The sequence below is a fragment of the Sminthopsis crassicaudata genome, chromosome 2, assembly GCF_048593235.1.
Source record: "Sminthopsis crassicaudata isolate SCR6 chromosome 2, ASM4859323v1, whole genome shotgun sequence".
Classification (NCBI taxonomy): Eukaryota; Metazoa; Chordata; class Mammalia; order Dasyuromorphia; family Dasyuridae; genus Sminthopsis; species Sminthopsis crassicaudata.
In genome coordinates this window covers 280,543,207-280,567,637 of record NC_133618.1, presented here as the reverse complement: position 1 = coordinate 280,567,637, position 24,431 = coordinate 280,543,207, and the positions used below count along the sequence as shown (strand labels likewise).

The window sequence follows — 24,431 nt, the reverse complement described above, 5'->3', positions numbered from 1 at the left end:
ATGACCTGCTGGTTTAAAGATTAAAAAAAAAAAAAATGTGGGACAATGAGAAAGGTAGGCAGGCCGCAGAGAGGTAAAATCACGCTGTGAAGACATATGATAGAAAAAAAGTCTGAAATATATGCTGAAGAGGAATGAGATATGGTTGGCCTGAAGGCCTTGGAAACTTTGAGAAGAATCATCTAATCAGGGAAAAAGACTGGAGAATACATGTGAATTTTGGGACTGGAATAAGTTTCTAGGATGAAGTTTCTAAGCATGGTAGAGAAAATTCACAAATCTATAGTGTTGCATGGAGAAGAATTACAAGTGTGTGAGTGAGAGTGTCTGTATGTGTTTATTTGTATATATTGTCTTTCTTCAATAGAGTCTAAGCTCTTTGAGGACAGGGACTGTTTCATTTTAAATTTATTTTGTCAGGCCTTAGTACTTCAGTGCCTTTTTAGACGCTTAATAAAATAATTGTTGATTAATCAGATATTTATAAGATGGATATTTAAATGCTAAATTTGAAATTTGAAGTAAGTTTACTGGCTGTAACTGGGGAAATGAATTAGAATGAGGGCTTGTATCTGTATAGTGGGAAAGAAAGCAGTAGGACTGAGAATACCTCTAACTGCCATATTTCTAGACTCTTTAGTTCATTAATGTTTAAGCAAAAATGAAATATGTGCTATGCCAATCCAAAACTTCAATTTATCAAAAGCCAGCATAAACTTGATTGTTATTTACTCTATACTATAGTCAATCTAGCAATCTAAAATGCGTGGATTTGGGACAAGAGGAAATTTATTATGATTTAGGAAAAGAATATGGAATGTCCAGTAAAAGACTTAGATTAGAACTACTGCTATTAATTACCTTTGTGATCCTGGGTAAGTTATTTAAATAATAAGGCCCTTGTTTTTCCATGTATCAAATGAGGCTGAAATAGATACTCTTCATCAGCTTTAAAATCGTATGTCTTTAAGTCATCCTAAATGTTTCTATTTTAAAATTTTTTCTTAGGACTCGATTTCAAAAGCACACATTATGAATGAAAATAATCTTTGTCAGATTGAGAACTTTGGTGAGTAAACATAATTTAATGATATTTTATCTTTGCTCTTAGTACATGTGAGTTATTAATATTTTCAAAAGATTAAATTAATGTTTTTAAACCAATTTTCTTGTTTATACTTTTATTTCACCAGCAATTTAATTTCTTCACTATAAAACTAGAAGTTTAGATTAGATGTTCTCTTCAGATCTAAAAATGTGTTCTCTTTTTTTAAGTATCTTGATATATCTAATAGTTTCGAATGACCTAATTGAATTGAAAAACCTGCTATTTGAAACTTTCTTTAAATAGGCAAATTTCAACATGGAATGTAACATTATAACAAAATTTTATTGTAACAATTTTGATGTAATATGAAATTCAATTAGAATTAGAATCTTATTTTGGATACCTATCTTAAGATCTTGTTTGTGCTTTTGTATCTATATTTACATTATACTTGATTTAATAGGGTTAGAGCACCTAAATTTTTTTTTTACTTATTCTTTATAAAACCTTAGGGTAGGGACATTTCATTTACTGGGTTTTTTTTTCCTAATTGCCTTACAGGGAGATAGAAAGAAATATAAGAAGGAAATCTTAAGTAGAGCCTTCCTTATATCTTTTTTTTTTTTTTTCTTTCTGTTTTTTCCTCTGGTTTAATGTACTGTTTAAAGATATTGTAGCAGGGAATGTCAAAAATTATCTATGTATATATTTTGAAAATAAAAAAGCTTTAATTAAAAATAGTAAATAAAATATACTGTTTATTTGGTCCACACATATTACTGCTTTTATAACTAGCTTAGTAAATGCCATTCTTTCTATGAAACTTTCCTCAATTACCTCAACCAAAAATGCTATTTCTCTTCTCCAAGCATGTTTTATCTCTCCTATATCACTTACTATATGTTGGCTTTGTATATTGCTATCTGATACATAGTTTTGCTCTAAAATATATTTGGAAAAAAATCTTTCAGCTTGTGTTCTCTGTCGAAGAACTGATGACTATCCTGAAAAATATGGAGAAAAGAAAATTTACCAAGACCACAACCTCACCATACATTACTATTGTTTGGTAAGTGTGATCAGTTTAAATTACTTGAAATTTTAATTTTTGGAAAAAGTAAGGCCATTTTTGATCACTGGCAAATTGTCTTACTCCTTAAATTTAGAGAAAGTAGACTTTAATTTATTCCTTTGTAAAATGTGAGTATTGATTTAGATCAGGGTTAGCAAACTATATACTCCAAGGGTCAGATCAGACCCGCTGCGTAGTCTATAAACTAGGAAATGGTTTTTTATATTTTTAAATACAATAAAATTTTATTTAAAAATGTAAATACTACTCTTAGTTCATGGAGCTTACAAATAAAGACAACTTATACTTCTTTATCTAAAGAATTTCATGGTTAATTTTTTTTTCTGTTAATGATTTTTTTCCTTTTTTTAAAATAGTGTTTTATTTTTCCAAATACATGCAAAGTTAGTATTCAACATTCCCCTTTGCAAAATCTTGTATTCCAGAGTTTTAAACATGTGTAATTCTTCTAAACAATTTCCATATTCATCATGCTGTGTAAAAAAAACAACAACAACAAAAAAAAAACCAGATCAAAAGGGAACAAACCATGAGAAAAGAAAAACAAACCAAGCAAACAAACAACAACAATAGTGAAAATACTATGCTTTGATCCACATTCAGTCTTCATAGTTTTCTCTCTGGATGTAGATGACACTCTCTATCCCAAGTTTATTGGAATTGCCTTGAATCATCTCATTGTTAAAAAGAGCCAAGTCTGTCACAGTTGATCATCACATAATCTTGTTGTTACCATGGACAATATTCTCTTGGTTCTGCTCTCTCCACTCAGCATCAGTTCATATAAATCTTTCCAGTTTTTTCTGAAATCATCCTGTTCATCATTTCTTACAGAACAAAAATATTCCATTACATTTTATACAATTAATTCAGCCATTTCTCAAGTAATGGCTATCTACTCAGTTTCTAATTCCTTGTAACTACAAAAAGGGCTGGTACAAACATTTTTGTACATGTAGGTCCTTTTCCCTCTTTTATGATTTCTTTCGGTTACAGATCCAGTAGAGACTGCTGGATCAAAAGATTTGCACAGTTTTATAGCCCTTTGGGCATAGTTCCAAATTGTTCTCCAGAATAACTGGATAAGTTCACAATTCTACCAACAGTGTATTAGTGTGCTAGTTTTCCTATATCCCTTCCAACACTTATCATTATCTTTTCCTATCATCTTAACCAATTTAGAAGTGTAAAGTGGTATCTCAGAATTGTCCTAATTTGCATTTCCCTAATCAATAGTGATTTAGAGCATTTTTTCCATATGATTATAAATGGCTTTAATTTCTTTATCTGAAAAGTGTCTGTTCATATCTTTTGACAATCTATCAACTGGGGAATAACTTACATTCTTATAAATATGAAAGTCAGTTCTCTGTATTTTAAAAATTAGGCCTTTATCAGAAACACTAGATGTAAAACCTTTTCCCCAACTTTCTGCTTCTCTTCTAATCTTGGCTGCATTGGTTTTTGTTTGTGCAAAACTTTTTAAATTTAATGTAATCAAAATTATTCATTTTGCATATCATAATGCTCTCTGATTCTTCTGTGGCCACAAATTTCCCCCTTTTCCACAAATCTGAGACTATCCCTTGTTCTCCAAATTTGCTTACAGTATCACCTTTTATGTCTAATCCATGAACCCATTTTGACCTTATAGGGTATTAGATGTTCATCAATGCCTAGCCTCTGCCATACTATGCTAAGTAGTGAGTTTTTATCCCAGAAGCTTGAGCCTTTGGGTTTATCAGACACTAGATTTACTATAGTCATTGACTACTTATCTTGTGAACCTAACCTATTCCACTGGTCCACTGCTTTTATTTCTTAGCCAGTGCCAAGTGGTTTTGATGACCCAATTTATAATACAGTTTAGATCCGGTACAGCTAGGTCAGCTTCCTTTGTTTGTTTGTTTGTTTGTTTTTTTGTTTGTTTTGTTTTGTTTTTCATTAATTCTGAAATTCTTGACCTTATTATTTTTTCTAGCTTTATGAAGTAATTTCTTAACAGTTTGATTTGCATATCTTGGTTGTTATAAAATTTCTAGGTTGTAGAAGATTTTAATGCCAATGAAATTTACTTAACTACAATAGCATTTTAATGGACTTGACTGACTAGGTATCACACCAAAGGGGCTCGGGTTATTGAAGAAAGGGCAGCTTAAAATTTTACATACTATGATCAAAATGGCATAGGATAATTTTCTCTATCTAATAGTATACTAGAACATTAAAATGAATATTTTTACTTTAATTAATACAATGTAGCAATAGCAGTAGTAGTAGTAGTAGTAGTAGTAGTAGTAGTAGTAGTAGTAGTAGTAGTAGTAGTAATAGCAGCAGTACCAGTAGTAATAGCTGTCTTATTTTACAGTGTCATATTGATGCTTCCTAAGTAATTGTGAAATAATAGATTTTGTCTTATAAATTCATAGCCGGCACTGGCCATATTGACTACGGTAGTTCTTGTCAAAAAGAAAAATCTGTCAGCAGTACTAAGGACAGAAAGATCAAACAAAATTTAAAACATCAAATAATTCATAGGCATAGATGCAGTTTTTCAACTATGTCTGATTTTAGTCCATTGATTAAACATTTCTTCATATTCTTGGATTGTTATTTTCTGTTATCTGTAAATTTAAAATTTCCTTACAGTTCATAGTTTTGTAATGAAAGTCATGCTGAGAAGTCAGTAATTAGCTATTTTGTCTAAAATAAGAATTTAAAAATTTTAAATTACATCTTAGGTGTCTGTAGCACATGCGATAAGAAGGGAAGCATTAAAAGATAGAAGCTGCTTTACTTGTATATATCTTCCTTTCACTATGGTTGTTATATCTGTTATATTCTTTTCCTAAAAGGAGGTCAGCAAAACTGATCCCTGAAGAGGGTAAATCTGATCCCAAAAAGATAGCATACAGGTTAAATTGAGGGAAAATGTAATGTTCACAAACAAAAAAGTGACTTGTTAAGAAGAGAATAAAGATGATTTACCCAACTGAAATGGGAAAAAACTAAAAATGAGGAAGTTCCAGATTTTGATTCAACAATCAAAAAAAAAGAAAACAAGTTTTTTTCACTTGTCTAAAAGAAACTCTAGAAACATATCCTGCCTCATTGCAATTTACCTTATATGTTATATAAGTGTAAATACAATTTTAAGGAGGTAATATCCTGTGATGGCTTCTTTTTTTTTGTAATAGAAGTTAACTCTATATTAAGGAAATATTTATATTTTTCAAAATGAAACATAACAGATTAAAAATAGGGAATTATAAATATGACTTTTAAAGATCTTAACATTTTAAATAGCTGTCTTTTGTATCTATCCTATTTGCAGCAGCACTATTTCCTGAATAAAAGTTCCCCCAATCTCATCTCCTTTTGATAATAGTGTTTTAACTGTAGCATTGTTATATTTCTAGTGGTAGTATTAACTTCTTCCACTAACTTTATTAATGTGCTATACAGTATTAGAAAACATATTTGGAGAGAATTTTTCAGTTGGTGGAACTTTTCTTTGTAAAAGACCTAAGACTTCATTAATACTGAAGTTACTTTTAGATGATATCCTTGTTTTGGGCTTCTAAAAAAACTATTGCAGAAAGGTCACTAAAAAATGATTCAGGAAAGGGATTACATCCACATGGTTTTTAATGTTTAATGCTGGCATTAAAAAAAAATCTGTTGTTCATAGTGTCTGTGTACTGGTGACTACCCAAGAATCAATGAAGTCTTAAATTTAAAAAATTTAAATATTTTCCTTTACCACTCTTCATTATTCTTGTTTATTATATTGTCAATCCATGGTTGGTCAGGCAGAGTGATTCTGCAGAAAGATATTGGCAGGAGGCAACTAGGTGGCGCAGCCTTGAATTCAGGAAGAACGGAGTTCAAATCTGGTCTCAGACACTTAACACTTCCTAGCTATGTGACCCTGGGCAAGTCACTTAACTCCAGCCTCAGGGGGGGAAAAAAAAAGAAGAAAGATATTGGCTATGAAGTCTGAAAATCTGAGTTCAAATCCTGCCTTTGATGTTTACTACCTCTCTGACCTTAGGCAATTTTACCTTCTCTGAGTCTCAGAAAAATATTTGTGAAATATTTGGATTTAGGTAATCACTAAAGTCACTAAATCTGTAATTCTAATATGTTTGTGAACCTATCATAATAAGTTACTTAAGTCAAAGGACATAAATATTATGCTGCTTTTTTGGCATGGAAAGTAATCATAGTAAACAATGTGCTTCATAATATTTATAAGTTTTTGAAAGGGCAGATATTTTGCTCAAAAGTAGTTTGTCATGATTTATTTTCTAACTGAAATCTATATTCTTAGTTGATGTCAAGTGGAATTTGGCAGAGAGGTGAAGAAAAAGATGGTGTTTATGGTTTTTTAATAGAAGACATCAAGAAAGAAGTAAATAGAGCTTCTAAACTGGTAAGAAGGCTGTTTTAAATACTTTTTTTAAATTTATAGGATTTTTTTCTTTAAGCATTGTTTATAATGAAAATTTCTAAGGTATTAAGTTCATGTTTTCATGCTGAATACCAGGAAATATAGTAAATAATTAATTATTTTTTAAATAGTGAAAAAGTGATTCTAAATAAATTAAATGTCAGTATTTAGCAACCCTCCTTGCCCCTAGGAACATTCTAAACTAACCACCTTTGAGAGATTTGGTGCAGCAAATCATGACAGATTGCAACCTATTAGCAGGGAATCATAACTTAAAACTTATGTGAAAACTAGTTGATTATAAGAAAAATGAACATACAGGTGGAACCCAAAGAGTTCACAGTATATAGTAGGAAAAAGGAAGGGATACCAGAAATATCCACCTAAAGGGGCTTTGCATGGGAGGGGGAAAGTTGCAGTAAAGGTGGGAAAAGAACAAAATCCCTCCCCAAGGGGAGGAGCAAAACAACAACAAAAGTCACATTCTTTTTCTCAGAAACTGCTAGACTAGAAGATAGGATAGTTAGCTTCTCTACAAGGGTCTCAGCTGCACAAGCAGTTTCTTAGCTTAGTATAAACTGATTGATGTCTGTCATTACTCTCAAAAACACACAGGGAGTCCAGGTTGGGATACAAATAACACATTACATTAGCTCAGGTCATTAGGAATAGTGGGGGGCATTCTTTCTTAACATATTCAGGGCCTCCTGCATTCTCTGGGTTCAGTGATTCTGGAAAATAGGATAACTCAAGTTTTTCTTTTGATATGGACTTGTGTCACATTGAGTCTAGAGAAATGGGAAGTTAACTCTGCCTTGGATCTAGGCTCTTAGGTCAGAACAGCTACTTGCTGTTCAGCATTCTATGAATTTTAGAGCACTTCTACATGCAAGTTTCCAGTCTTTTCAAGTTCTCAAAATACCAGCAAATGTTTTCCATGGATAAATTGCAACCTTTTGAGATTAATTTAGAATAGATTCTTAAATAATACTTGAAGTTAGACCAGCTGTCCCTGCCTGGTTCTTCTGATTAGAATCAACAATATAAGAATATACAATGTCTCAAAAATCTTAATACAGTTTAAAAGCTTTTGTAGTATTAGTAGCATGTACTACTTGTACTACGATCACATAAGTCACTTAATTTCTCAGTGCTCAAGACAGCTCTCTAACTATTAAATTGCAAATAAAGTAACAACTAGTTTTGGTAGAGGAGTTTCCTTTAGTTAAACTAAGTTCCCTAGGATAATGAAATTTCAGTTATAGTCCATATCCCTATTAAAACCATGAAGAATAGGCTCTTATTCTAGATCACCTCTAGAACGAATCAGAATAGAATACCTGAATTTTTGGTTATCAAAAATGTTATGTGGGAAAAGCAATTTTAATGTTCTTAAAAGGCAATTATTCTTTTAATGAATATCTTTGCCTCAGTATTTTAATGTATATCTTTTGTAATTGGATTCATCTGAGGTAATTCGTGTTTTTCTTTTGTTTTGTTTTAGAAATGTTGTATTTGCAAGAAAAATGGTGCTTCAATTGGATGTGTAGCCAGCAAGTGTAAACGAAGCTATCATTTTCCTTGTGGAGTTCAGAAACAGTGTATTTTCCAGTTTACTGGAAACTTTGAGTAAGTTTTTATTTTACTTTATTGTTGAATATAATAAGATATCTTGATTTAGTACATTTTAAATTCCTTGGTAGAACAATGCAATGTCATAGAATTCTTGTCACCAATAGTTTAATTTTTGCTATAAGAAACTTTTTGTTAGTGCCCAAATTGGTATTCTGTCTACCTTTCTCCCATCCTATCTTTGCCCCCAAGTTATATCCTTAGCCTCTTTTTGTAATCCCTTTCTGAAATTATGAATGAATCAATAAAAAATAAATTGAGTGCTTTCTATGTGCCAAGCACATGTTATTTCAAAAAACACTCCTTTTTTTTGGTTTTAGGAAGAGAACTTTATAGTTGAGAGACTATGGCTCACTTAAAGCTTAATAATTATACATTATCATCATCATCACATAATCACACCACTGGGAAATAATATGTAATTATTCCTTTTCATGTGCTTAGAGAAATGTGCAAATTCATTGCAGTTGTAGATTTTATACATGGTTATATTAATTACAATTATAGTAACAAATAGCACTTTTTCTAGAGAGCTAAGTATTCATACCAAGTAAATTGAAAACTAAAATAGACATGACGTTCTGAAAAATGAGTTCTAGTATTATGAGATAATTTCTGAGCATATTTTATTCTCAACTTTCTTTTACTCATGTTTTACTCTTCGTTAATTTCAACTCAAAGATTAGCCACTTCAGACTCTTTTCTCTCTTTTATCTTCTACATATAATCATTTACCAAGTTTTGCCAGCTCTGCCTTCCCAGCATCTTCTTTCCTTATAGTGCCTCTACCATGAAGCGATCATTGTCTGTTGCTAGACTGTTGAATAGCTTCCTAATTGGTTTTTGCTCTTAGGATCTTTTTTTTCCAATCCATTCTCCACAAAGCTACCAAAAGAATATTTCTAGAAATACAGAACTAAACATGTCATTACCTTGCTCGTGGCACCTTGTTTTCTGTAGAATAAAATCTAAACTTTCTAGTCTGCCATATAAAACCTCTAATTATCTGTTTCTACCTTTGCATATCCTATATCTTTCCAGACTTATTTATATTCATTCACTGAATGCTAGCTACTGTCAAACTGACTTACTTATCATTCAGCAAGTATGATACTCAGTATACCCATCCTTACTACCCATCCTTACTTTTCATAGAGTTGCCTGTAGAAGGTAAAAATCATCTCCATTCATGCTCCCTTCATTTCTTATTCTAATTCCTAGCTTTCCTCAGATAAGTTGTTACCTCCCATTGGAAGTCTTTCCTGATCTCTCTAGTTATTAATGTTATCAACCTTCTCAAATTCTTACATGCATTATCTGTTCACATGTCAGATCCTTCAAAAGAGTGACTTTTTAATTTTTGTCTTTTTTATTCCTAGTTTTCAGCACAGTACTTCACACATATTAGGTGTTTAATATGTGCTTAGTGAATTGAACTAAATTGATTTGAATCACTATATTTTTCAATTCTAGCCTTTTTTAAACTGATATTTCAAAAAAATAGATGTCATAAAGATCTATAATTTCATGATCTGCATTTCTTCATAATCTGCATGTCATAATGGTTTTCAGGAATTACTGTGGCCAGAAAAAATCATCAAACCCCAAAATAACCCATCTTGAAACCAATTTGATGAACTTTGAATTTAGCTAGGTTGGTCTTTGGATAACAGCTATCACTAGTCTCATATTTGACACTTTCCTAGCTAAACAGAACTTGCCAGTCTTTATGCTCAGATGGAATAGTTGAGAATCTAGGTTCACCTCCACTCTGGAATAGTTACTTAGTGTAATTATTATTTTTTATTTAATTCAAGTCAAAATAAATTTGTTGAATGATAAATAAAGGGTTTTTTAAAATTATTTCTGTTGTGAAGAAGAGGAAGTTGTTTATTTGGAATCTCATTTTTATGCATAAATGCATTTTGTCTTTAAACTTGTAAAATTTTTTGGAGCACATGTTCAGTATTATAAATTAGCTTATGAAAAACATGTGCCCTCAAGCTTTTACTAATTCACTGGAATCTGAAAATAACACTTTACTTTAGTTCAAAATTATATGTAAGGCAAATTTCTTTGATTCCTGTGTTGGGGTTAAAATTCTAATGAACTTCTATTAATAACATAGAGGGAAAAACACTGGTCTGGGATTCCGTGACCTGAGTGTTAATCCCAGCCCTGCTCTCAACTAACTCTGTAATTTAACCACTCACCATCAGATTTCTTAAATGTAAGGACAGTATATATTCAGTAAAAATTCCTTTTAATCTCAAAATTGCTTATGATTCTATAAGATCCTTGAGAACAGTGTTAAAACAAATTCCTGTGTGTTAATTGATGGTTAATCATGAGAAAGACTTTGAATGACTTAGTTGTCTTATTTATATAATATATAATTGCCCAGCCCAGTGATATTTTGTATTTCATAATACATTATTTTTTTTCTTCATAATACATTATTATAAATCAAAGGGGACATATTTTTTTCTTTAAAGGTCATTCTGTTGGGATCATCGGCCTGTTCAAAATACACCATCTAGTCATTGTGCAGTTTCTTCACAATGCACTATTTGTTTGGAATATGTTGAACATCTTCCAACATACAGTATTTTGGGAAGCCCTTGTTGTAAAAATGCTTGGTTTCACAGAGATTGTCTACAGGTAAGAATACATGTTTGAGCTTTTTATAATTTATTCATAAAGTTTTTGCTAATAAATTTGACTTTAAATTTTAGCAGAATTGTTTTTTTCATTTTGGTTCATATTTACATTTAGTTTAATATTTTGAGGATATATAATTTTATTATGAATACACTTTGTGATGGAGTATGCTCTAACTCTTTTTAGAGCATGGTTGGTGGTCGGGTACTTTAATTTAAAAATGAATCCCTTGTAAACCCTTGTAATTTCTTTTGAATTATTCTACACTGGACCTCTGGCAACAGATACAGTCCATGACCAGTTGCATATTCATATTCAGGCTAACTTAATAGAATTTGCTAGCAGAATGTGCCCTTTTAGGATCACCTACTTTTTTGTCCCAATGAATCAGTAGAATAGAATTCCAGGGATACTTGTAAACAATCATTTCCTCTAAAGATGTTGGGGGAAATAGGAAAGTCTTCTCTGAATTTTAAATGCAGCCCTCAGGCCTTGATCTTGAAGACCTGGTGAGGTCTTCATTCCTATCATTCCTTATTTAGATAGTTCTAATTGTTTTTTCTTAAGTCAAATTAAATCTGCCCCTTTATAACATTTACCAATTGTCCCTAATTCTCCCATACAAAACAAATTTTAGTATTCTTTTCCAGAATGGCACTTTAAGATACTTAAATATTGCTGTTATTTTAATCCTAAATCTTCTCCAGGTTAGTATTCTCAGTTTCTTGATAACAAGGCTCTTCACTATCCAGGTCTACCCTTTTCTCTATTTCAGTGACTTTCTGGAATATGATACCTAGAATTTAATGCTATTTTTTAATTGAAGTCTGACCAGAGTACAATGGTGGGACACCTCCTCCAAATTTCTTTTTTCATGAAGCCTAAATATTCACTAGTGGCTACTTTGTAGCATTTTTGACTGATATTAATCTGTTAGTTTAATACAACTCTTATTTTTCAAATGTAAATGACTATACAACAGTTAACTGATCACTATTAAGTTTTATGTTATAAGAGGCCCAAATCTGCTTCCTGATGAAGAATTTTTTGGTTCTTACTCTGACATAATGTCTTAATTATTTTTCCCAGTTTGGGCTTACATACAGATTTAGAAAGCATGTTAATTATGCCTTCATTCAAGTTACTAATAAAAAAGTTAAACTGCTTAGAAGTTCATACGAATATCATTGGACCCCTCTTTTGCAGATCTCTACAATTTGATATTGAATCATTAATAGGGTCATTTGTTCTATTCATTTTGAACACTAAGTATGTACTATTGTTTTAGCTCTTAAAGTCTTCATCTTTCCTCTGAAGATAACATAGGAAACAATGAAGTTTTTTGCTAAATTCTACCGTAACTATGCTTCTAGCATTCCCTAGAGTTACAATTTTAGTAACTGTCAAAAAAGAAAACAAAGTTCACCTTACATAACCTGCACTTAATGAAGTCATATTGGCTATTTGTGATTACTGCTTCCTTGTCTAACTAATCTTACCTTTAATAATTTAATTTGAAAATTATCTTAGGAACCAACCACATCATACTGTAATTTGCAGACTCATTTTTTTTTTTCTCCTTTGCAAAAAATTTGGACCACCTTTGGCCTTCAGTCCTGCCATACTTTAACCATTCTCCAAATATCATAATCTGGTTATAGTGATTCAGTGTCACCTACACCAGTTCTTTAAAAACTATGCCTTCAGTATTTATACTATCCAGTCCATCCGATAACTATTCAAATAGTCTTTCCAAATACTTGGGTCTGTGCTCAAAAGCTTGTACTTGGTTTCCCATTGCTTTAAGAATGAAATACCAACTTTTAGGCTCATATTTAAGACTTCTATATTTTAATTCCAGTTTACCTTCATATTTTTATACTATTCAATCTGCATGTACTTATTTCAGCCAAACAGTACTACTGGTTGTTACCTGGTAATCTTTTGATCTGTAGTTATGCCTCCTTGGATTTGGAAAAGCCATATCCCCCATGTCCTCCTACATCTCTGCCTTTCAAAATTCCATTGCTTAGGTGCCACTTCTACCATGAAACTGTTTCTGATTCCTCTTACCTAAGAGTGGTCTTTTTCTTTCCTTTTTTTTTTGTTTTGGCTCCCTTCTTTGTTCTAATCATATTTTGCCTTAGTTTTTTTTTTTTTAATAAATTTATAGATACGTATATATGTGCTGCACGCTTCCCTTTCTTTAGTCCTATCATTTTGCATGTAAGCTCTCTAGTAGGGGCTATATTTTTTATCATCTTTGTATCCTCAAAATTTATCATAGTGATTTGTGCACTGTAGGCACTTAACATAGCAATATGGAATTGAACTAAATGTTTCTATTTGTGGGGCCTTTGTATTAAGCTTTGAGGGGAATAAAAAGAACAGAATATGGACCTTACTTTTATGAACATAGGGTGGGCATTCAAACTCTTTGTATTTAACTTTTATGATCAACTTTTTATTGAATTGAAAATGATAGTATTAATTATGTTTCCTTGGGAAAAAAAATGTTAAAAATTTATTCCTATGTAATTTACATACAAGATACTTCAGAACAGTTCATAGATATTTTGATTACCTGTTAATAAAAAAAATTCACCATATATAAAAATGTTCCTGAAAATAACAATTATCTTAAGGGTTTGCTCATTCCCTATAAATTTTTATGTGAAAATTTTTGTCTAATATGTTAGTTTTAATATTTCATGAACTCCATTAGTTTTTTTTTTTTTTTTTTTGAGGCAATTGGGATTAAGTGACTTGCTCGGGGTCACACAGTTAGGCAGTGTTAAGTGTTTGATGTCAGCTTTGAACTTAAGTCCTCCTGAATTCAAGGCCAGTGCTCTATCCACTGTGACATCTACTGTTTCCCCTTAACTCCATTAGTTTAACAACAACAATGTATTCTTCTTAATAACATAATACATTTTTTGTTCCTTTGTATTTTGATTGGCATGAAATCCATATTTTTATATTATTTAAAGTAAAAAATAACATTTATTCTTTTAGAGATTTAACTCACAAATCAAGTAAATGGATATTTTTTCTCCTATTTTCCATTATAGGTTCAGGCACTCAGTGCTGGAAAATTTTTCTTCAAGTGCCCATTATGCAATAACAGTGATAAATTTCAGAGTGAAATGTTGAGAATGGGTATTCATATTCCTGAAAAGTGAGTCACATTTAGCTTTTTGTGAATAAACAGCATTTTAAATGTAGGATTTAATAATGAAGAAAATATATATGAATCTCAAGGTTTCCTGACCCAATCAATTATCATATGGTAGTTATTATAGTTATCTGTATAGTATGGATGATAACTGTGGCTGCTTCTGGTCATGCCATCTTCCTTTCAATTGTTCCCTCCTCAACAGAATATGTCAATCCATACAACCTTACCATTGAAGAACTATTGGGGCTTTTAATTTGTAGTATTTAAATGTTGGATACTAATGAAAATATCAAAGATCATCTTAAACTAATATTTTTAATGTTAATACAAAATAATTTATCTTAGGTTCATTCTTTATAAAATTTTCAAATAGCTTTGACTCATAATAATATAGTAAACATATATGCATTGTAATCAATGTGTCTAGGAATATTAATACAATTATTCTTTAACTAACAACAAAAAAGGACTGATTTCAGTGAATTAGAATTTGAAAATTTCTCTTACTGCGAGAAAAATAAATGTGTTGAGAAGCACAGGTGTGATATTTACATTAGAATTATTATAGAGCATTTTTAATAGGTGGTATATGGATATATATCTTGAGACTGTGTAATGGAAGTTTTTCTTAGACTTTTGATGTAGGTATTTTTGTATTTCTACTAAATTAAAACTTTAAATTTATTTCTAGATATGAGTGTATAAATTGATATTTCTACCATTGCAAGTTTTTTGTTTTGTTAAAATAATCTAGGGCATATTCTTTCTATAATCCCTTATATATGCAGCAAAATTTCTATTCTTTTCCATAATTATTCATTTTAATGACTTTTCCTTTGAAGCCAAAGCTTATCATTTATTTCTCATGTAAAAATAATCACTAAATGTTTGACTACCAAAAGTAATTCCTTAACTACTTCATTTTGTTTTTGAATAAATGTAAGTAACTAATATGTTATGACATTTAAACTAATGGCATAATATAAAATGAGCATCTCATCCTATCATTCATCCCATATAGTCATGTATTTCATATATAATATACTTAGTATACTTATAAATTTAATCTTTGTTCTAGAATCTTAGAACATACTATTAGATGTGGAAGAAAATTTAGCAGTTATTTAGTGCAGGCTTCCCCGCACCTTCCGATTTAGAGAAAAGAAAAGACTCCCTAGGAAATATGATTCAAATACTTATATTCCTTCTGCTCTACTTTTCTGAGTTCCTCATCTATCTATATTTTTGAAAGCCACTCAAAGGACGACATGATTTGAGAGCTGGAGAGCTTTGAGACAAGCTCTATGGATGATTTAATCCAACCTCTTTATTTACAGTCAAGAGAAATGACAGTGGGTTATGATTTCCCCAAGGTCATATAGAATCTTAAGTTTTGTGTTTTTTTTTAAATCCAGTATTAGAATTGTTATCCCAGTTCTGTGTTTTTTTTTTCTACTATTATATCGTCTATATGCTACACTATATCTTCTTTGTTTCGTTGAGGATTTTTTTTAACTGTACTATGCATTTTTAGAATTTACTCTACTATTTAATCTTCAGTATTTTCTGAGTCGATACAAAATAATTGTAACTGCATAACCATTTGATATGGTTTATGTATGCCAAAAGTCCAATATACTTCAAAATAAAATTGTGAAAATTAAAAGCATAACTCTGAAATCTTGGGTTAGACAAAAATGTTTAAGAGAGTTTAAAAATACTGAACAAAGCTGGTGAGGAAAGTTTAAGACCAATTTGATCTTTTGTAGCTATATTGGTGAAGGTAAGATGATGATATTGGATAATGGAGAGAACTGAAGTGTTCAAGAACTCTTACTTTGCTATTGTTTTCTTTTCCAAGGAGCATTATTTTTAGACTGAAAGAGGCAAATAATATTGTTAAAAGGGAGTAGATACCTAAAGACAAATAAAGTAATATTATAAGAACATTAATTGCCTTTTAAGTATTAATAGATGTGATCACTTGGGGTTGTTGTTTTGTTTTGTTTTTTGAAAGAGCACTGAAAATAGGAAAGGTACCACAGGAATGGAAATCTAATGTATTCCTGATTTTCAAAAGTTATGGAATCAACAAATTATAGGCCAGTGAGCTTGACTTCAATAACTAGGAAATTCCAGAAGTAGTTATTAAAAGGAATTGGTGAACATGGAGAAAAGAATGATTTCCTTTCACTTAAAAAGGTGATTTCAAAGAGCTAAAGTGGTTTCATTAAAAACAGGTAATATCAGGATAATCTTATGTCCTTTTTTAAATAGTTATTAAATTAGTAAGGGAAGGTCTGTTAATATAATTTGCTTAGAATTTAACAAAATAATTTATAAAATCTCTCATGTTATTCTCATGGGAAAGTTGGAGAGATGTAGGTTAGAAGATAATGAAATGTGTCTCAAACTACATGAAGACTAGATCTAAAAAGCAGCCATTAATGATTCAATGTCATTTTGTTAAGGTTTCTAATGGAATTTCCAAAGGATTAGTGGTTGGCCTTGTGCTGTAAAACATTTTTACTAATGACTTGTATAGTAGCATAGATGACATGCTTATCACATTTCCAAATGAAACAAAAATTAATATCCTGGATGACAATTAGGATTCAGAATAGTTTTGATAGGTGAGAATATTGGACTGAATCTATGAATTAGAGAATCATAGACTTAGATAAAAAATGTCAACTCACAAATATAAAGTTGGTGAAATATTTTTATTTTTAAAAACTAAGTTTTATTATTAAGCTCAATGTATATCAATAATATGGTAATCAAAAAAGTTTATATTATCTCATGTTGTTTTAAGAAATGTATTTTGTCCAAGATCAAATAGTGACAGCCTTCCTTATACACTCTATACTTGTCAGCTTAGTTTTAGGTACCATGGTTTATGAAGAACATCAATAAATAGAAGAATATGCATAATAACATAACAAAATGCTTTGAATCTATTGCTTTATGATAATCAACTGAAGGAACTCAGTTCTAGAAAAAAAATATTTAGGGGAAGGTACTCAGGAGACAACATGGATTTCTAATAATTTGAAAAGCTTTCATTTGGAAGAGGAAATAAACTTCTTGACTCTAAAATGCAGTCATCGAAAAAAATTTAAAAAAAAATTTTTTTTAATGTAGTCATGGGAACTATCAATGGGTATTCTAAAAAGGTAAATATAGACATGCTTTAAGAAAAAATTTCCTAAAAAGTAGGTCTTCCCAAAAGAGGAATAAACTCCCCCCTTAGAGAGACCTTAGAGGGTCTCTAAGCAAAACTTGGATGATTCTTTGTCTTAAATGGCAGGATATTTTGTTTTAGGGTTAAGGTTGGACTAGCCTCGAAAGTCTTTCCTAATTTTGATACTTTCTGTGTTTCTGTGAGTTGAAATATGTGGGGGAAATGATAGATGATATTTTAAAATGTTAAATTCTCTGTTTATAACCTTATTGCTAAAATGATAACAAATTTTAAAATAAAAATTTCAATTGGATTTAAATCCTGAAAGAATGGATGATTTATTTATACATAAAAGCAAGTATTCTTGCCTATTTGTATTTATATGTTAGAAAAGTATTTTTAGAATCATGAAATTCTGAATCCCATGATATAAGAGGTTTATTGTATCTATACTTTGTAGAGATGCATCTTGGGAACTGGAAGAAAATGCATATCAAGAACTTTTGCAGCACTACCAACATTGTGATGTAAGAAGATGTCGCTGTAAAGAAGGGAGAGAATATAATGAACCTAATAGGTATTGTGAAAATATAATCTAATTTACTGTTATAGAAATATGTGCCATATGTAGTAATAAGCATTCTTTTAGTTGGAGATGGGACTTGGGAAGGTCATAAAATTATAATTTAAAGCTGAAAAACTTTAAAGTTCATCTAATCAACCTCTTCCAACATCCCACCCAACTCATTTTTCAGACACAGTGAAATGAAGTTCAGTAACTTAAATTAGTTAACACACACGTGAGTGTGTATGTAAAATTTTTCTACCAATTGACATTTATCCCAAATCTCTGAAGCTTAACACATATCCTTAGGATATATTGAAGAAAATTATGGATAATAGAAGAATCATATCTTCTGTCTTAAATCATCTCCCCTGTTCTCTTTCATTCTATCAAATTGCATATACTAGAGATCTTAAACCCCAAAAGGTACAGAGGTCATTGAGCATAAGTAGCAAGAGATTTTTTTTTTTGCACAGTTACTTTTGTTCTATGCCCAACATATTTCATTTTTTCCTATTCCTTTGTGTTTCTGCGGATACTAGGGCAACTGCTGCCTATTAATTAGTTTGAATCTAAATTAAAAGGACAATCATTGAATATATTTGAATACATCACTTTGAGCTGTACCACTCATGCACAAAGAATAATTAATTTCTTCTAAGTCTATTTATATATATATATATATATATATATATATATATATATATATATATACATATACACACACACACACACACACACACAAACATGCAAGAAAGAATAAGGTTAGAAACCTATTTAATCATTATATTTAAGTTATAGTAGCATAATCTAACAGTAAATATTCAAAATATAAGTTCTATTTAGCTTTTTACTATTTACAGTTTTTCTTGTTATAATTTTTTCCTAGTTATATTTTTGCTTAATCTTTAGCCTTTTTTGTTTTGTATTCTTTTTTGTTTCTTCTTCCATTATCTTTTCATTGTAGTTTTTCTTTCTTGGAATATAAAACTATGAGAGCAGGTTTCTTCCTTCTTGTCCTGTATCTTTTACTCATTTTATCCTCATTGTATGGCCACAATTGGTGATAATGATTTAGGGTTAGTTTTGGTCTCCCTCAAATTGCTGTCTATATTCTTTTTACTAACTTACTAACAAAAACATAGTAACTTGTGTACCAAACACGAATACTCAGCAATGATATATATAGAAAGTAGTGAAGGCATAGGCCAGATGCTGACGGTACACGAAGCAACTAACTCATGGCTCTATCCCAGCCAGCCATCTTGCAATGTTGACACAGGAACACTGGAGTAGATATAACAATATAATTGGGACCTATGATTAAGCAAATTATGATTTAGCTTTATATTCTCAATCTGATACAGTTCTGGTACATAAAAGAAAAACAATGTTGGGTTTTTTCCCCAGATCACAGGATGAAAGTCAAATCTAAATCCACCCTCTGATATTTAATATCTGTGTGATCTTCAATCTCCATTCAATTTCCTCATCTATAAAATAAAGGAATTAATCCCAATTGCCAAAACAAAACAAGGTGACCCCTAAGCTTTTTTTCCGACTCTAAATCTAAAATACTCTAGAATTAGGATACTTTAATAATCTTGAATATTTGTTGAACAAATTAACAAAGTATAATTTAGAATGTGGAAAAAATTCTCCCACATTATTTGATAATTGGATTTTATTAAAACAGGTGTACTTCATATATTATGTATCATTTTCAAATGTTTTGTTACTCAAACTTATAATTTTGCTACATTGTGTATCTTTTTGTAATACAGGCATGTTTTACAAGTCTAGTAATATTCTAATTTACTTTTTGTAAGGCCAAAAATTTGTTAATTTTATCATGTCTTCTTAAAAAATATTAAGCATGTTAGAAAATAAGAGATTTTGGTTGCTCCAATGATGCTCCAGCATTGTCACTTATAAGTGTCTTTTTTGAGAAATACATTCACCATCAATGAGAAAGGTCTTAGAATTAAGATTTAAAGTTTAAAGGGTCCTTAGGACATTTAGTCTTAACCTCTTTATTTAGTCTTAACATCTTTATTTTACAGATGAGGAAATCGAAACTTTGAGAAATTAAGTTACTTGCCCATATATATATATTCAGGAAAAATGGCAGTCAGAATTGAACTCATGTTCTTTGACTTTAAATCCAGCGTAATTTTCATTGCACCATGTAATAAAAAAATATATATCCTTAATTAAAGCAGTACCAGATCAACTTATTTGGGTTTTTTTCTTTCTTTCTTTCTTTCTTTTTTTTTGGCCATTCATTTTTCACTTTTTCTTTTTCAGCTACTATAAAAATGTCAATCTTCATCAGGCCACAGCTTCAAATACAAAGGAATACTTGTTCTCCTTTTCTCTTTGGTATTGTCTATGTTTGTGTACATACACATATGCTAATGTTAAAATTTTGTACATACTTATTTCATAATTAGCAAGGAAAGAGGTTTGCAAATTTAGAGAATGATAAAGGCAAGAAAATGAAGAATTAAAATATTCCCAAAGCAGATGACCTGTGTATTTGTGAACAATTGCAGAGAGAATAGTTAAGAACACTATGCTGTAAGATTCTGTCTTATTCATATGTTAATACCCAAACATAATTATCTCTTTTCCCTTTTTTCCTTAGTAAATGGGAAATAAAACGCTGCCAGTATTGTGGATCTAGGGGAACACATTTAGCCTGTTCCTCAATAAGAACAAGGAGACAAAACTGGGAATGCATTGAGTGTAAAAGCATTATCTATAATTCAGGTAATATTTTCCTGTTCTAAACCAATATTCTTTTATTACTTTTTAATTTATTAAATTATTAAATTTATTTAATACTTTTCAAAAAATTCTCACTTAACCCTGGAATTTAATTTTGCAGGTAATTTCAAAAGACCAAAAAAACGCTCTTTACCTAACTCAGAAAATATTGGGATTACTAATTGTTTATTGGAACAACCCTCTCCCAAATTCTCCAGACAATCTCCTAGAACTCAGAAGAAAGATTTACTCAGGTAAGTAAACTGATTGGAGCAAATTCCAGTATGAAATGATAGAATATTCCTCTTAGAAGTTAAATGCTAAGTAGAGAGTTAAAACATTTAAGTACTTTCTCTGAGCCAGGCATTATACTAAGTTCTAAGGATATAAAGGTCCTATCTTCAAGAAAGTTACTTTATAATGGGGGAAGAAAAAAAATATATAATGGAAAGCTGGAAAGCAGGGACACAAGAAAGGTAAAAATTGAAGAACGGAATCTACAAAGTGAATAGTGGTGATGGCAATGGAGTTAATGCCTGCACCATACATAAAATGATGATCCAGGATAGAACTCACCCATTAAGAGAGTGTGGGCCTTACAGAAAACATCTCCAAGATGGAAAGATTGTTCATAAAAGAAGTCTGTATATATGGAATGTTAAAATATTGATAACATAGGAACCTAGAAAACTTTACTAATATATAGTGTAATGACCTGGGACAGGGAGGACCTTAAGAAGGCAAGTGACTGACTACAGAAACTGCTAGATATTTGTTTTTTATCTTCTCATCCTGTAAATGTTGATATGTGCCTGTGTCATTATTAAAAATTATGAATACTTTAGATTTACAGATCACTTGATAAATTACATTTTCTATAAAAACACAGTAATATCAAAATTATTTTGTATATTAAATAAATACAATGTATTAATTATTTCATGATAATAAAACAATAATTATGTTTTATTCATTTAGTTAATGGCTGTTGAGGAATCGTGTTTGAGAAAATTTTGGTCTTGACATAATCGTTCACAATTGGTGACTTAAATGAAAACAGAATTTGATCTTTAAATGATGTGCCTCTAACCTGGTTTTTCTTTACCTTCATCTTTTGAAATACTTTTTTTTCTTCAAGGTTCAATTAAAGCACTGCTATATATATATATATATATATATATGTATATATGCTTTACAGATACTTTCCCTTCCCTGCTCCCAGCTACTAGTGCCTTCCTGTGTTTATTTTACACACATATTCATATGTACACAAGATACATACATTGTCATTCACAGTTACTAGAAGATCCTTGAGAATGCATTGTTTGACTTTTTCTATTCTAAATGTTTAGCACAAAGTGGACACTGAATAAGTGCTTGCTGAGTAGGTGTCAAAACATCTCAACCTCTGCCCACATGGTTGACCAACCTAGATTTCTGCCCCAACTGACTTTTGGCTGGTCCGAACTGGCCTCAACTGGCTGCTCTTTCCCTTAAACTTGGTAGATGCTTCCACATGCCTGGAGGTCCTCTCCTGATGACTCATCCCACTTGTCTATTTGTCATTTCTCTGGTCCGGCACTGGCAGTTCAGAACTTTACAATGTTGAAACTTTGCTCCTTAAGAGCTGTGGCCAAGCTTGCTGCCAAGGAAACTTTCTTAGCCTAAAGCCAGGATCTCCATGACATTGAAGAGAAAGGGATTGGGGGGGAAAGAAATAAGTTGTCAGAAAGTGTTTTGATATTTATGTGTCATGTCCTTGGGTCTACTTGTATAGTTTGCTACTAGAGCCATGGGAGGTAAGAGGAGAGTGCTAAGTGAACTCGGGGTTAGTGTACATCAGTTTCTGATTGTTTTTTAACCCTCTTTTAGATTCTGGGTATTTTAGACCATGGAAACAGTTGAAATTATTTAACTTTGGTGCATAATTTGTCATGAGGAAGTCTTAGAAGTCATGAAGGTTAGGAAAAAAATGGCTTGTTCTCCATCTTATAGCTCTTATAGCTCATGTGACCCAGGAATACTATGCTTATTTTTATACTGTATATGACCATATTAATCTAAATGAATGCATTATTCTTTCTAGAAAAACAGAAGAAAACAATACATAATAAGTGTGTGTGGGGGGGTTGTTATTGTTCCTTGTTTTATCATTGTAGAGAGTTTCTCTACCAATACTGACTGATTTATCTATACAATTTATAATCTTAGAGTTGCTGGGACACTGAAAAGAACTGACTTGGAAGTGATCATATTGCCAGTGACACAGCTGAAAGTAGAACTCAAGTCTCCTTGACTTCAAGGCCAATTATGTATCTACTATGCCAGTTTCTTAAGCTTTTTCTACCTGTGACCCCTTTTCACCTGAGAAATTTTTATGTGATCCCTAGTATATTGGTATATAAAATTGATATACAAATCAAATATTTACTGATAATAAATCATAATTTCACAACCCACACATTCAGTTTTAAGACCTATATGGGATTGTGAACCACAGTTTAAGAAGCTAGTAAAGAGATTCAGAAGAGAAAGGAAAAGTAGAGATTTAATTATTAGACTTGAGGAAGAGGAAGCATATTAAATCTTTTTATGAAAGTTTGACTATTGGCATATTGAGGTGCTTCAGTGAGATAAAAGAAATTTTGAATAATTCTAAACATGTTCTAGAATATACTGTATATTATAAGTTAAAACTTAGGGATCTATTAATATCAAATGATTGTTTTGTTTGATAGTACAATAATATTTTCATTTTTGAAATCATTTTTCTTTCTAGGTCACCAAAAATATTACATCAGGGAAGCTTGACTCCTAATTCCTGCTTAGATAAACCACCATGTTCTAGAAGACTAAGGTTAGTATCACCACTTATTAATGTTGCTACAAAGAATTGTACTAAAAGGTATATTGCAGAGTTATCACTTTTTTTTAATTTGCTAGCTTATGTTAAGGTTGGAAATGGTAGGAGATTATAAAGTTTTCTGTAATCTTAAATAGTCTCCCATTTAGATTTAGAATCTAAATTGAGGCTTTTAAGCTGAGCTCTGTGAACTTGTTTAAAGTGAAGTTTTATAATTGTAATTCACTATAATTGATTTCTTTTGTAATCTTATATATTTTATTTTATTCATTTTATAATAGCATATTGAGAAAAGTTCCATAGTAGTCCAGCAAAAGGGTCCATAATAGGAGAGGTCAAGAGTTCCTGATCTAGATGTTAACTTTTTTTTTTAATTGGTAGGGTATGAGAAAAAGGAGATGATTAAATAAAATAGATCTGGAGATGAGCAAAAATAGGAATTCATTCATGAAGAGTAGGATTAGAATGTTTAGTTAAAAAATGAAATAGACCATGAGTACGAAAATGAAAAATAAAATTGAGGATCAAATAATTATTAGACATGTGAATAATGAATTTAGAACACTAGGAAAATGAAAGAAAAAAAGATAATTGAATACACAGCTTCAGAATGATGGGAAGGCAATTATGTCTATACAATACCATAATGGGAATCAAGTCTTCCGACTGATTTTGGATGGTTTAATGTATGTTGTAGAATCAAATATGTCTACTTTTCTTAAGAGTTTCCTGAGGAAACTTTATTGTTGGTTATCACAAGTGGGAACCTTGGTTGTCACATGAACTTGCAGCTAAACTTAGGTTTCATGACAGGTAGAAATTTAATTCTATTACCACATACCTTTTACCCATCTATTAGAGGGACTGCTTGTCTCTCTCCAAGAATTATTGAAGAATCTAGATTACAATAAATCAGTTTCAAGGCCAGTGTTCTTACTACCTTGTAATCTACAATCTACCTTATAATAAAGACTGTCATTCTTTT

The 24,431-nt window shown here is 30.9% G+C and overlaps 1 protein-coding gene across 1 annotated transcript in view; it reads left to right on the top strand.

The window, feature by feature from the left end:
• Positions 1–24,431, top strand: part of G2E3 (G2/M-phase specific E3 ubiquitin protein ligase) — a 59,324-nt gene that overhangs the window by 22,428 nt on the left and 12,465 nt on the right. The window contains exons 2-11 of the mRNA XM_074289582.1: positions 1,009–1,069; positions 2,020–2,117; positions 6,475–6,576; positions 8,099–8,223; positions 10,722–10,887; positions 13,959–14,065; positions 17,710–17,826; positions 20,462–20,586; positions 20,705–20,837; positions 23,363–23,440. Coding sequence (XP_074145683.1) covers positions 1,009–1,069; positions 2,020–2,117; positions 6,475–6,576; positions 8,099–8,223; positions 10,722–10,887; positions 13,959–14,065; positions 17,710–17,826; positions 20,462–20,586; positions 20,705–20,837; positions 23,363–23,440 — 1,112 coding nt within the window. The remainder of the gene's footprint in view (positions 1–1,008; positions 1,070–2,019; positions 2,118–6,474; positions 6,577–8,098; positions 8,224–10,721; positions 10,888–13,958; positions 14,066–17,709; positions 17,827–20,461; positions 20,587–20,704; positions 20,838–23,362; positions 23,441–24,431) is intronic.